General features: G+C 28.3%; 1 protein-coding gene across 1 annotated transcript in view; it reads right to left on the bottom strand.

Moving 5' to 3' along the window:
• The window catches only part of LOC112595098 (lysosome-associated membrane glycoprotein 5), a 37569-nt gene that overhangs the window by 10825 nt on the left and 12161 nt on the right, over positions 1-14583 (bottom strand). The window contains exons 3-6 of the mRNA XM_025340189.1: positions 12944-13055; positions 12398-12522; positions 12201-12317; positions 772-859 (exon numbers count right to left, since the gene is read on the bottom strand). Coding sequence (XP_025195974.1) covers positions 772-859; positions 12201-12317; positions 12398-12522; positions 12944-13055 — 442 coding nt within the window. The remainder of the gene's footprint in view (positions 1-771; positions 860-12200; positions 12318-12397; positions 12523-12943; positions 13056-14583) is intronic.

Below are 14583 nucleotides of genomic sequence, written 5' to 3'. Positions count from 1 at the left end.
AAAAAGAGTAATCAAAAACATTGTGTTTAAAATGTGAATAAGAAACTGAAGCATAAGAGTCGTTTTATTATAGAATTAAATGTATTAATCATAATTGTATTTTAGCGTTTACTAAAGCAAACATTTCAATATCAGTAATCATAAATAATATTATGAACCAATATATTAATTATTGATTATGTAATGTCCTAGTCACAAATCTTATTTTTTCTGTAAAAATATATAGAATAATAAAAAATATTATGTTGTCTTCCCCAGTTTCGAGTATTTCGATGCATGAATGCTTTTTAATTGCCTATATAATACGCCGTTTTTAATTTCATTTGATCATGACGCCCATAACAGACAAAAAATAAATATTAAAATATCTATAATATAATATTAACATTTTAACTTACGGTAAAGTTCTTATCGGTTATTTGTGTGGCACAATATTTTTAGGTTGTATTATAGTTTATCTAAATAAATATAATCAAAATTGACAATATTTTAAATATGTACATTATTTTATATTTTATATCAACAGTACTTCTGATATTTCATTAAAATTTAGTAAAAAATGTTTCATGCATTCATGAACTAAAAATGTAAAAACTAAAACCCTGATAAACCAAATAAGATAGATTTGTTAGAAAGTATGTTTTTTTTTTTTTTTTTTTTGATGATACATTATGTACATATCATTATTGAAAACAATATGTTAGTTGGATCGAAATTTCTTAATACTTAAATAAAAATGTTTATGAAGTATTCGTTAAATTTAATCCTTACCTTTAGTTTTAATATGATCAAAATGTTTATCAGCTGTATTTATCTCGAGTTCCAATGCCTTTACAAACCATCTTTCTCCTCCAAGAGTCTAAAACATTAAAATAATCATGATTGCGTTTTTGAATTTCAACATAATTTATTTATAGATATATATATATAAATATTTTTTTTAGATGATTTTATAATTTACAATCAAACCAACTAATTTATTATTTTCAAAACCAATTCTCAATTTATTTACATATACAATCCACCAAAAATTTTTTTACGGTATTTTTTTTTGGTTTTTGTTTGTGCAAAACTACCGATCTCTAATCTTGATTGATTTTAGTAACTTCTTGCAATATATAAATGTAAAATAAGAATATCCTCCTTTATATCCCAGTTTGTCGCTATAAGTTACAACTATTGGTTATTCTTTAAGTTTCTTACCTTTAAGTTGTTAAAATATAATTATGAATTATATTTAATATCATAAATATTATTACAATATGCATATTTTTGTCATAAGTGTATCTCCATAATAACTATTAAGTTTAATAAAATATTACCACTCATAACAAACATTAAAATATTTTTATTTTCTTATAAATAAAGTATATTTGTATTATTTAAAACACTCATATTTCCAATCCTTTCTTTCACTTAAACTTATTATGATTATTACGAAATAATTTAAAATTTTTCAAACTTTAATATAGAATTAAATAAAGTTTTTAAGTTTTAATATAATATACATCTTTATTAATCAATTGAAATAAAACTTATATCCTTTCCTTATTCACATTAAATTTAGAATTCATAATATCTTGTTTAACATGAAATTGTCGTCTCAGAATAAAAAAAGTTTTAAATCAATTTTTTTTTGAAAAATGGGTTTTTTGCATATTATATTGTTTAATATTTAATTCTTGTATAAATCAATCTTGAAATTGTATCGATTTGATGATTATTTAATGAGATATTCAGAATAAAAAGGTTCTAACTCTTGAAAATATGAATGATAAGGGGCAAACTGAGAAATAACAATTAGAACTTTTTAATTCTAAACAATAATTAAGAATGAAATAGTTCTAAACGGTCTTAGGTTTATTTTTTTAGAATGAAAGGGTATATTTATATAATACGGTTATACCACTGATACAAATTTAATTATACAAATTGTTATTGTGCCATAATAAAATATTATTCCGGCATGTAGGTATTTTCCATCTATTTTTGTTTTGTCTGTATGATAGGATAATAATACTGTACGTCTTGTACACGATTAAGTATAAATTATTGACATAATATTGTTAATTATAGATATTATGATGTTATCATTCAATGTCAGATACTGAAAAAATTTATTATGAAACTATATTTCAGAATGTGTTATTTTTCAAAAAAAAAATTTGTTGAGAGTTCTATAACTTTTAGTATGAGTAATTATAATTTTTTTTATTTATACATATTTTTAATTTGTCTTTAAATCATTTAATTACTTACTTTTTTATGGTTATTAAAAAATGTATCTTACTTTTTTAGTATGTAATAGTAGGTATATTTTTAAATACATTCAACTTTGTTATTATTCAAATAATTTTGTTTACATTTTTATCTAAACTTAATAATTCACTTATAACTTAATTGGTGTGAAAAAAGAATAAAAACGTAATTGGGTACGACCCCTTTTAATCTATCACAAGCTAAACCCCATTTGAGTCTATGAATATACAAAGTAATTAATTTAAATTTGAAGATGCACCACTTAGTGATATCGAAGACATCTTAACGTATCGTAGAGTTATATCTTGTAGTAGTTATTCGATATATTTAGTTATATAAGACCTTATAGGTAATTATTAGCTAATTTCAAAACTAAAATAAAATTTACATTTATAAGTTGGCATCACTGAATAAAACAAATTATTTTAATAGTATCAACAATTTCTAAATTAATCAATAATATATTTTTTTTAGAATGAAAAGATTCTAACTTGATAAACAATTTTTATTCTCAGAATGAAAAATTCTACACGTTTAACCTTTTAATTCTAAAATTAATATCTTAGTTTTTTATTATTAACTTGATCAACAACTTCCGTAAAATAAAATTTTTAGTTAAGTCGTGTGTTTTGGAACTTAATTGATACTATTTAAAATGTTCTTAATTTAGTTATTATGTTATTCAATTTATAACTTAAAAACGTTCTTCTGAATAATTACAAAAATTACGTTAGAACCTTTTCATTCTGAGACGACGAAATACATTTTTACAAAATTCTTATACTTAAATTTATATTTTAAAAATCAATTATAATAATAGAAATTAATATTTTTAAAAAAATTTGTATTTTATTACAATATGTATAATATTTTTGTTTTAAGAAAACTATAAGGATTTTTAAATGATCAAAATGTTATTCTTTAACTTACTGACTTTTTTTCACAAAACTCGTATTTTATTTTGATCATTATAAAAATAAAAATTCCATATTTGAACAAAATATAATTTTATAATTTTCTATATACAGTATATTTGTAAAATATAATATATTGTTATTATAATAAGTTTAAAAGGATAAATAGAATTATTGACGAAAATTCGATTTTTCAACTGTCATATATTTTACTGTAAAAGAATTCAATATCATAATTATGGCTGATGAATATTAAATACTAAGAACATCTAATCGATAAGTTTAAATTGAATTTATGTTATAAAATTTAGATTAAATTATTTTTAGCAATATACAAATATACAATAATATAATGACTGAGAATTTAATTTAAAACATGTTATTCAATGAGTATTTAAATAATACATATATACGTATATATATTTTTTTAAATTATATTAACTTACTTAACATAGTTTTATAAAATTTGATTGCATTACATATTATTTTTCATCATTTCAGGTTCAATAGTTATATAAATTATAGTAAAATGAGTAAATCAAAATGTGTTTGTTAATGGAAGGGGTCGTAGTTTTTTAAAAACATTTGTTTAATTTAAAAATAATCGTTTTAAAAATTACTTATATAACATATTTAATATCAAAATACATTTTTTAATTATTGAAAATAAAAATAAACACAACAGAAAAATTTACTCAATTTTCGCAATCTAATTTATCCTAAAAAAAAAAAAAAAAAACAGTAAAAATTATATGTACTAAATCACATGTATATTGTATATATGTATTAATAATACATACAAATAAGCTTAATTTATTATTGAATGCTAAGTTTAAGAACCTTATTTTCATAAGTGAATTTGAACCTATACAAGAACTTACATCAACAGCCGTGATATTAAGTTTTAAAAGCATGTAATATAAACACGTGTATTGAGTATAAAATAATTTATTAGATTATACAATATAAATGTTTTTGAATTGGAAATTTTCTGAAAATTCAGAGTCTCTTTTCTCTGAAACATAATTGACGTATAAAAGTATTATAGGATGAAATAAAAACTTCTGCACAACATTTCAACGAATTAACAAAACTAAAAATAACTGTTTATACATCACACAATTTAGTTTAATAATAAGCATAATAATTCAAATATTACTGATGGGGTTTTTTTTTTTTTATTAACTGTGAAACATCTCATTTTATGTTATATATTACAATGGAATGATGTATTATATGAATACATTTTCTCTAAGTATGGCTCATGGGTTATTAAATATTCAACTATAGCTTACATAATTAAATAATATCTATACATCGGTGAACTTAATAATTACAATCACATTTTCATGAAGATCAGTTTAATACATTACGGTTTATTATAAAAGCAAATCAATTTTTATTATTTAAAAATACTATTACAGATTAGTTACTATAATTTATAGCTCAGACTTGTTATAAAAACTCTGAATATTTAAAATACTTAATTTAAGGGAATATTTATTTTATGATTTTCAATAATTATAGATTATACATTTTTAACTATTGAAAATAAATAGATCTTAAAATTCAAGAAAAAAAAAATATATCTTCTTTCTTAATATATATAAATCTCATGTCACAATGTTTGTCCTCAATGGACTCCTAAACCACTTAACCGATTCTGATGAAATTTTTACACCGTGTGTAATTTGGTCCAACTTAAAAGACAGGATATAGGGTATGGACCTAACTCCTGTGAGTTAGAGATTTAGAGACAAAAACTGAGTTACACCGGTGGCACCCTCTAGCAGATAAAAATAAAATATAAATAATAATACAAAAATCGATAATAGCAGGGCTTGAAATCGATTAATATCGATAAAAACCGAAAAAAAAAATATTATAAAAGTTACGTTACCATGGCCACAATAATTTCAATTTATTTTATTTTATTTTATTTATTTACTAGCACCGGTGAAACTCGCTGTAAGTGAATACCCTAGGTCGGTGAAACTCGCTGTATGTGAATACCCTAGGTCGGTAAAACTCGCTGTATGTGAGTACCCTAGGTAGCTGAATATCGTTTGAAGTGAATTTCCTAGGTCGGTGACAGGACTTAAGAATACAGCAGTTAGAAAAGTCTAGTAGACAAAACCAGTGATAACGACGTTTGACATGTTGGTACCTCTGATTTGGTGGCTCTACACTTTGGCGGTGTCGTTTTAAACGCGTAAATAATAAAAATCTAATTCGAGCGTCTAGTGGTCGGTCATTTCATTAAATTCACAGGTATAATACACCTTGTCCCGTAGCTTGCCCTGTGCTTTTGTGCATGGAAAATAAATAAATACATTCCGAAATGGTAATTAAATGTCTAGCTATCAGTCATTACCCGATGCTTGTCGTTACTCGACTGGGCAATCCGCGTAGCTTGCCCTGTGCTTTTGTGCATGGAAAATAAATAAATACATTCCGAAAAATTAATTAAGTGTCTAGTTATCAGTCATCGTCCAGTGAATATCGATTCCTGACAGGGCAATCCACCTGTAGCGGATTGTCATACCTCCTGACGTCGAAAGCGTTGTACTGTTTAGTACGCAAAAAAGTTTAAGTCGAATCGAGCGCTCGATTTTTCAAGCGATCACCACTGAAAATCCAATTAAACGCGTTTGAACCTCCCAGGTAGGCGATCCGACTGCGTCGAATCGCGGACGATGTAGGCGTAAAGGAGAGATGTTAAACGTATTATGGAAATGCATGTCAAACGTTAGCGAGTCGTGGTAAATAGTGAGTCGAAGATCAAAAAACTATATATATTTAATCATTTTTTTGATAACAGAAATTACAATTAATTAACACAAAATTTAAAAATTTTAAAAAAAATCAGAATACTTAGTCAGTTATCGTACAGCCCGGATTTCGCCGGAACGTGTTTCGAACCTGCCTACCTAACGTCGGAGAACCTCGTCCCGTAGCTCGATACGAAAACGGCAATCGAGTGTCTAGGTATCAGTCATCGCCCGTACGGTGAAAGTCGATACCTGCTGAAAGGGCAATCCGATTTCGCGGATTGGATGAATTTCCCGTGGCTCGCCCGATGCTTTTGAGTATGGAAAATAAATAAATACACTCCGAAAGGGTTATTAAGTGTCCAGTTATCAGTCATCGCCCATCGAATATCGATACCTGACAGGGCAATCTGGCTGCGGCGGATTGTCATACCTCCTGACGTCGAAACCGTTGTGCTGTTTAGTACGCAAAAAAGTTTAAGTCGAATCGAGCGCTCGATTTTTCAAGCGATCACCACTGAAAATCCAATTAAACGCGTTTGAACCTCCCAGGTAGGCGATCCGACTGCGTCGGATCGCAGACGACGTGGGCGTAAAGGAGAGATGTTAAACGCATTATGGAAAACGCATGTCAAACGTTAGCTAGTTGAAAATCAAAAAAACTATACATAGTTAATATTTTTTTTCATATTTTATAGATGGTTAGATATCGAAAAGAAATAATATGCGCTTTCTGTGATGACAAAATATTTAAAAATCAAAAGAAAAAAATTTGCTACTGTTCTTCCCCTGTATCTTTCAAATGTAAGCGACTGAAAGGCTAAACATATAAAATAGTGAATTCACCGTCAAAACTGAGTGAAACAACTGTATCGTCATCAATAGAACGTTCTCGGGCTATAATATAAATTGCATATCACAAATGTACATTTGAATCGTGCAGACTGTTGGCAATAACTATAATTGGTTTAATTGAATACAATAATCTATCTTTAATCTATTTAAAAAAATAAATAATTGAATACTATTGTGTAATTTAACGTTCGTGTAAAGTATATTATAATATAATATATTTTGTCATCATCAATCAAGCAGTATAAAATGTAATGTGTGAGATCAAAAATCGTTTTTAAAATTTGAAAAATATTATATGAGTAGTAATGTCATATCAAAACGAAAATAGCAATTAATAATGATCGAATTAAATGAAAAAAAAAATGCAAAAAATCCCGTACGTGTGATTTCACATGGGGCCGCCCGGAATACGCCGGAACGGGATTCGAACCTGCCTACCTAACGTTGAGAGTCCTATCCTAACACCTTTCGACTACCGTATGAGTTGAAATCCGTAACCGAATCTCGAGCACTTAAACCGTTTTAGAGATGCGACGAATACTACATTATACGTCGTTTGACCCGTATAATTTTTACGATTCGCGTGTCACGAAACCGTAAATCGCATATTTATTGTCGTTTAGAACGTTTTCGACGTATTCGTTTACATTTTTTAATCGTATACGTCTCAACGACGTACCGAGTTTATTATCACATACACATATCACGATATCCCCCCCCCCAAAGGTATGCGATTAAAGGCATTACAACGACTGAAGAGCAACGATTTTGCGATTTTTTTGTATATAATAAACATAATCTGACGTACGTCAACAATGGTACGCACGTTTCTTTTTTTATATAATATTATTATTATATATATATACACATATAATCGTATTTCGTACGCTATCGAGACGATAAGGTCGCGGAGGCGTCCGAGGGCGGAGACACCGAAAACAAAAAAACGCGTAATCGATACGGATAAACGATTTATCGTATCGTAAAAAAAAAAAAAACAGTATTGACGATACGACGACCGACCGGAGAACGCGCCGCGAGTACGCTTTTCCGGACGCGAACGAAATCCGGAGACGCGCGGACCGGACGAAAAAGACCCGCTCCGGGCTATAGCGTCGAGAACGCGACGGAAAGAGGTCTCGAAAGGCCGGAAAACCGGGCGAAAAGCGGAAAAAAAACGGTATATAAAAACAATAATAATGAGTAATAAGCAATAACCCAACCGATGACGACGACGGCGGGAGATAACGATAACGACGACGGCGGGAGATAACGACGACTGGAAGAAAAAAATCGTAATTTTTCGATTGGTCGGAACACTAAAGTGCCCGCATTCTGGCGGATTTTTCGGGAAGCTCGTTTTGGTTTTATATTATAAGATTTATTTATGTGCTATGATAACATGCCACCGAAAAAATCTAACTTCAACAACGTGAGCAGCAAAGGGTCACGACGCAAACGTGTTGAAAGAGCTCAGCAATTACCAGAACAAATGGAAACAAGAAATGCAGCTCAAAGAATTAGGACTGCAGAAAGTCGTGCACGAGAATCTCAAGAACAGCGTGACGAACGTCTGCAACAGAATATTACGAGAACAAGAGCGGCACGAGAACGAAACATAGCTACAGTACGAGAAAGAGATCGACAAAGGCAACGGATCAGCCGCTCATTAACACGTGCATCATTCGTTCGGCTTGCCTTTGATTATGCACCAGATATTAACTACTCAGCGCATTCAATGATTGCTATCGGTGGAATGGATAAAGTATGTCAATATTGGCATATTCAAAGCTAAGACATTGGGGAGACTTTACACGGTACATCCAAAGCAACGTGAGTGCTTCTATTTACGTTTGTTATTGGTGAATGTTCCCGGACCAACGTCTTTTGAATTTTTACGAACAGTTAATGGTCCAGTATTCAATACATACCAGGATGCATGTCGTGAACTGCAATTGCTAGAAGACGATAACCATTGGGACTTAACGCTTGCTGATGCTGCGTTGACATCAACACCGAATAACATTCGCCAGTTGTTTGCAATTATTTTGACGACATGTTATCCCTCGCAAGCACAAACTTTGTGGGAAACATATAAAAATTGTATGACAGAAGACATCTTGCACCGAATTAGACACATAAATCAATGCCAAATTAGAGATTATACACCAGAGATGTACAATGAAGCATTGGTCATGACTCATGATCGAGGATTTATGTGTTCTTATTTCAAATTTACCACTTAATCATTATGGTATGCCATCACCTAATCATCCAGCCACCGACTTAGTCAATACCGATTTACAACGAGAAAATCAATATGACCATGGAAGTTCAGCAACAATTATCATGAACAGTGAACCATTACTGACAGCAGAACAAAAAATTATTTATGATCGGATTATGCTGGCTGTTGCTGCTGAACAAGGCGGTTTTTTTTTTCTTGGATGCACCCGGTGGAACCGGTAAGACATTTTTAATATCGTTGATTCTTGCCAAAATACGGTCGCAACAAAAAATCGCATTAGCTGTAGCATCGTCAGGCATTGCGGCTACTTTAGGATGGTGGGCGAACAGCACATCCAACATTCAAGCTGCCATTGGACGTTCATAATAAACCAGATGCAATGTGTAACATCAAAAAGAATTGTGGAATAGCTGCAGTGTTGCGGAAGAGTTCTATAATAATTTGGGATGAGTGCACAAAGGCACACAAATATTCACTTGAAGCACTAAACAGAACTATGCAAGATTTAAACAGCAATAATAAACTTTACGGTGGTGCTATCTTATTTTTGTCTGGTGACTTCCGGCAGACCTTACCGGTTATACCTCGCTCTACTTTCGCGGACAATTTTTGCACTGTTGTTCAGGATAAAAATGATTTGATTCAGAGTATTTTCCCGGATATACAGAATAATTATTTGAATCATGAATGGCTTAGTCAACGGGCGATTTTGGCAGCCAAAAACGTTGATGTTGACGAAATTAACTTCCATATACAACAGTTGTTACCAGGCGATCTGATGTCATTTAAATCAATCGATACTGTTGTTGACGAAAATGAAAGTGTAAATTTTCCGAATGAATTTTTAAATTCATTAGATATCCCTGGAATGCCACCACATAATCTTCGATTAAAGATTGGTTCCTCCATTATTCTCCTCCGTAATTTGAAGCCACCTCAATTATGTAACGGTACGCGTTTGGCCATCAAAAAGATTACCGGAAATATTCTTGAAGCAACCATTTTGTCTGGGAAGTTTAAAGGAAAAGTGGTCCTGCTGCCACGTATTCCGATGATACCATCAGATTCTACCATACCCTTCAAAAGGCTACAGTTTCCAATTCGTTTAGCTTTCGCCATGTCTATAAATAAATCTCAAGGTCAAACAATGTCCATTTGTGGTTTAGATTTGGAAAATCCATGTTTTTCTCATGGGCAACTATATGTTGCGTGTTCACGTGTTGAGAAACTGTCGAATCTATTTGTGTTAGCTAAAGACAGGTTAACCAAAAGCATTGTGCACCGATTGGTGTTAAATTAAATAGAAAAATTAAAAGTATTTATAATTTAAAAAATTAGATATTAACGTTTAAAAATTTAAGACTGTCTGCTTAATATCAAGTGTAAGAACATTTAGCCACAGCAACGCGTGGCCGGGTCAGCTAGTATATATATATAACATACTCAATTATGTAATCAGTTATCACATTACATTACCATTGTTAATTTTATTGTTGTACACATAATCATTAATTTTATTTTTCATAAAAATACAAATTGATCAGGAATAAAAACTTTAAAGCATTGTGAACTTAAGTTATAACTAGATAGAATAAAAGCCAATGATACTTATACAACCAATTTATTATTAGTACTTAGCTCATTTGTGAAGAAAATATCCAACTCTATACGTATTGGCTTTAAAAACTATATATTTTCTGTATACTAATAATATATTTGATAGCAATACAATTAATCAATGCAATTACTTTTAAATGTAAATTATTATATTAGATTTTTAGTGGAGCAATGAATGTATTGATTTTACAACAATGTACTTCATTATTTTTTTTTTTTTTTTGTGAATGAGTATGCGATATGTTGTTAATAAAATGGTTTAATTTTTAAATATGAGAGTAGTATTAGATATAAAATTGGATCTAGTTTGTATTACAAAAAGGTCAAACTGAAAATTTATAAGTATTTATTTTTATAATCGGGATTTTTTTTTGTTATAACTTGGAAATGAATAATTATAGTGACATTAAATTTTCTCCAAATGTTCATATTATCATTTTTTATTTAAGATAACATTTTAAAAATATTTTGACTATTTTTAAGCTATTTATAGGGATGAAAATTTGCTGGGTAAAATACAAGATCCCACAAAATATTTTCTCATATCTCTATAAAATATTAAAAATGTATGTAAGCGCATTTTTTTTTTTTTTTTTGTATGCATTGAAGTTCAAATTTTCACGAAATTCGTCGAAATCATCTCGAAAAATTACTATTTTATAGTAAACATTAATAAAAACTTATCTTTTGGTGTCTAAGCTTTGAAAATTTAATATAAAATTTTTTATAAATAGCTTATATTGAAAATATAAAGTCTAAGAACTGTAACAAGAAAATTGTTTTTTATAAATATTTTTAATTCCAATTTGGAATAAATTAATTCTTTAAATAATAAATAACAATATATTAATTTTTCTGTCAAAATTTAAAAACTTTCTCGTGAGATTTTAAACCTTTATGTATTTTATATTATTATAAATTTGACTATACGCTGATATTTTCGATTTATTTTAAAATATTATCTATTTATTTATAATTATTATAAATTTATTTTTACTGTTTTACGGTATTTACAGAAATATGTTAGGTACTAAATGTTGTATTATATAAGTAGATATCATATGGTATAAATTTTTAATATTATTATAATTATTAAATACTTATAATAAAATAAATGTATTATTTTTGTAATGATATAAATCATCTTACTATAGTCTATAACACTAAATTAAAATATATTATTTTAACACGAGTAGCTTTATCAAAAAGCATATATTTACTTGATGATATAGACCAGTAGATCATTTTCACGCAGAATCATTTTTTGTACATAACGAGGTATGTCATTGAATTCAAATTTAACACACCTATTATAGTGACTGAGGTACTCAGCGCCTAATGTACAGCAGAGGAGTATTCACTTATGTATCTTTTTTTATTATTTAGATATTTATATTGCAAAAAAAACTTTATTTTAAGCATTTAAAATATTTTTTGAAGATCCGCAATTCTTTTATTTTACCCCAAGTAAAAACACTTTTTGAAATTAAAATAAATTAAATAATTAAATAATGAAAATAATGATTATATTTTTACCTTTGTGAAGTACCAAGTAAAGACGAAATTTTTCCATTTGAGTACTAATGTTGCATCATCTTCATTGCTGCAATCGCCAGTTACTTCTGCGTCGTCAGGAACATAGAGATCAGTTTGCTGTAGCTCACATAATATCCATAGAATAATATTATAATAAATACAAATTTATATTTAAATAATTTATTTCTGACCCTTACGTCTTCAGAACCTAGTTTAGTTTTGAACTTTACTTCTATGACAGCATCTACCCTTAACAGAATACACGTATTACCTTCTTCTTCGTTTAGTCGGAAAAGTGACGCAACAATATTCGATTGAGTTGCTGGAATAAAAAAAAACATTTTTTGTCATAGATTGAAGCCAACTGATATAAATATATTATTAATATATAAATTACGCTTATGTATCAGTTATTAGCACCATAATAATATAATGCCAATATTATATAATTTTATTTTGTATTTTAAATATATGAACTGTATTTAATTATTTAAATAAATGATAATGAAGTACAAATGACGATAATTTATCATATTATAAATATTAATACTTAGGTATTAATAATTATATACTTTTTTTATGAGAAAATTCTATGTAATATGATAAAAAAAAATAATTTAAAAGGAAAATATATAATTATATCATATTCCCTTACTATATGTGATTAATTAATTGATTTTAAAATTACACAATAAACATATACACCCAATTATACCCTATAATTTAAATAGCTGTATCTTTACTTGTTGTCAAGTCAACTTTGTTATACAAAACAGCGCTTTTCCGGATCGACCTTTGAATTTCATCGTCTGCATTCGACACGGGATCTAGTGAGCTTTCACCCGGTAAACGTTTCTAAATAAACATAATGAAAAAATTTAATGTTTCTAACGTAACATTTATTGATATAATTCTAAATCTTGTAAACTTAATTCTGACAACCCTATTAAAAAATTTGAAATCCCTTTACCTTCACCACAAAGAGGTTTAGGCTCTATGATCCTTGTTCTAGACCGTCCTTTTGTTATGCATATCTGTATGCTTTTAGACATTTTTAATCACAAGGGATTTATGGCGGAGTCACAATTTTTATGGATTAATACTTTGAAGGTGTTGTAAATAAATCCAAGTGTAGATAATTTTTCATTATTATTATAACTAGAGACCGGAATTATATGCACTAATAATGTGGCAAATATGATGCAAATATGCAAAGCAAAAGGGTCAAAATATGCATTAATATGCACAAATAATTGAAAAATATGCTCAAATATGCATCATAAATTTATATTATTATAAACAATAACTACAAACATTAGAACAAATAAAACAAATAAAATATTACAAAATTAAGAGTATTGGACCTAACATCTAAGTAAATCAACAAAATATTTAAATATAAAATAAAACATCATTATATGTTTTTAACACAAATAAAATATAATAAAATTGGGAGTGTTGGACCTAACATCTAAGTATATCAACAAAATATTTAATTATAAAATAATATCATATGTTTTTAAAACGATTTAAACAAACAAAATATAATAAAATTAGGAATGTTGGTCCTTTCAACATCAAAGTAAATCAATAAAATATTTAAATATAAAATAAACAATTATTTTTTGTTTTCATAGCAATTAATAACAATATACCTTTCCATATTTTCTGGAGTCATATTGGTTCTTTTTTCACTTAATATCATTTTATATGTACTAAAGAATCGTTCCACGTCCACAGACGTTATAGGTGCATATTTCATGCAAGAAGTCATCATAGGTGTAAAATTTTGAGGTAGTAAACTTCCTTCTTTTCCAGATAAAACATCTGATATCTGTTTTAATATTTTAAAACCACCATTTTTGTTTATTAAATCAGAAACTTTCTCTTTAATAATTCTTCCATTATTTCCAGATACCATTTCCATGTTTAAAATAGTTTCATCAACAATTTTTGTTGCATCAAACAAAGATAAATTAGATGACTCTAATTTTTTAATGCTTTTAACAAGAATAAAAAAATTAGTTTTAATATATGTAAGGTCAGTTTTAACAGAGTCTAACTTAAGCATATCTTCACATTTTTTTATACTGACCACATTTTTTTCTTTCAATTTTTCAATGATAATTATTTTTAGTTGTTCAAAATTATCAGCACAAAAGGTGGCTGCTTTGATCCAAGTACCCCATCTAGTTAGTATAGGTTCTGGTGGTAAGGCTACATTTGGCAAGACATCTTTGTATACTTCTACACGATGAGGCGCTTTCAAGAACACTTTTTTTAAATTATTTACCAGTGTATTAACATTTGGAAATAATTCTCTCACTTTTTCAGCTATTCTTTGAAGCATATGCGCTAGGCATGTGACATGTATCATGTTGGG

The sequence above is a fragment of the Melanaphis sacchari genome, unplaced genomic scaffold (genome assembly GCF_002803265.2).
Source record: "Melanaphis sacchari strain LSU unplaced genomic scaffold, SCAv2.0 Contig254_pilon_pilon, whole genome shotgun sequence".
NCBI classification, from domain to species: Eukaryota; Metazoa; Arthropoda; class Insecta; order Hemiptera; family Aphididae; genus Melanaphis; species Melanaphis sacchari.
This window is presented reverse-complemented; position numbering and strand designations above follow the sequence as displayed.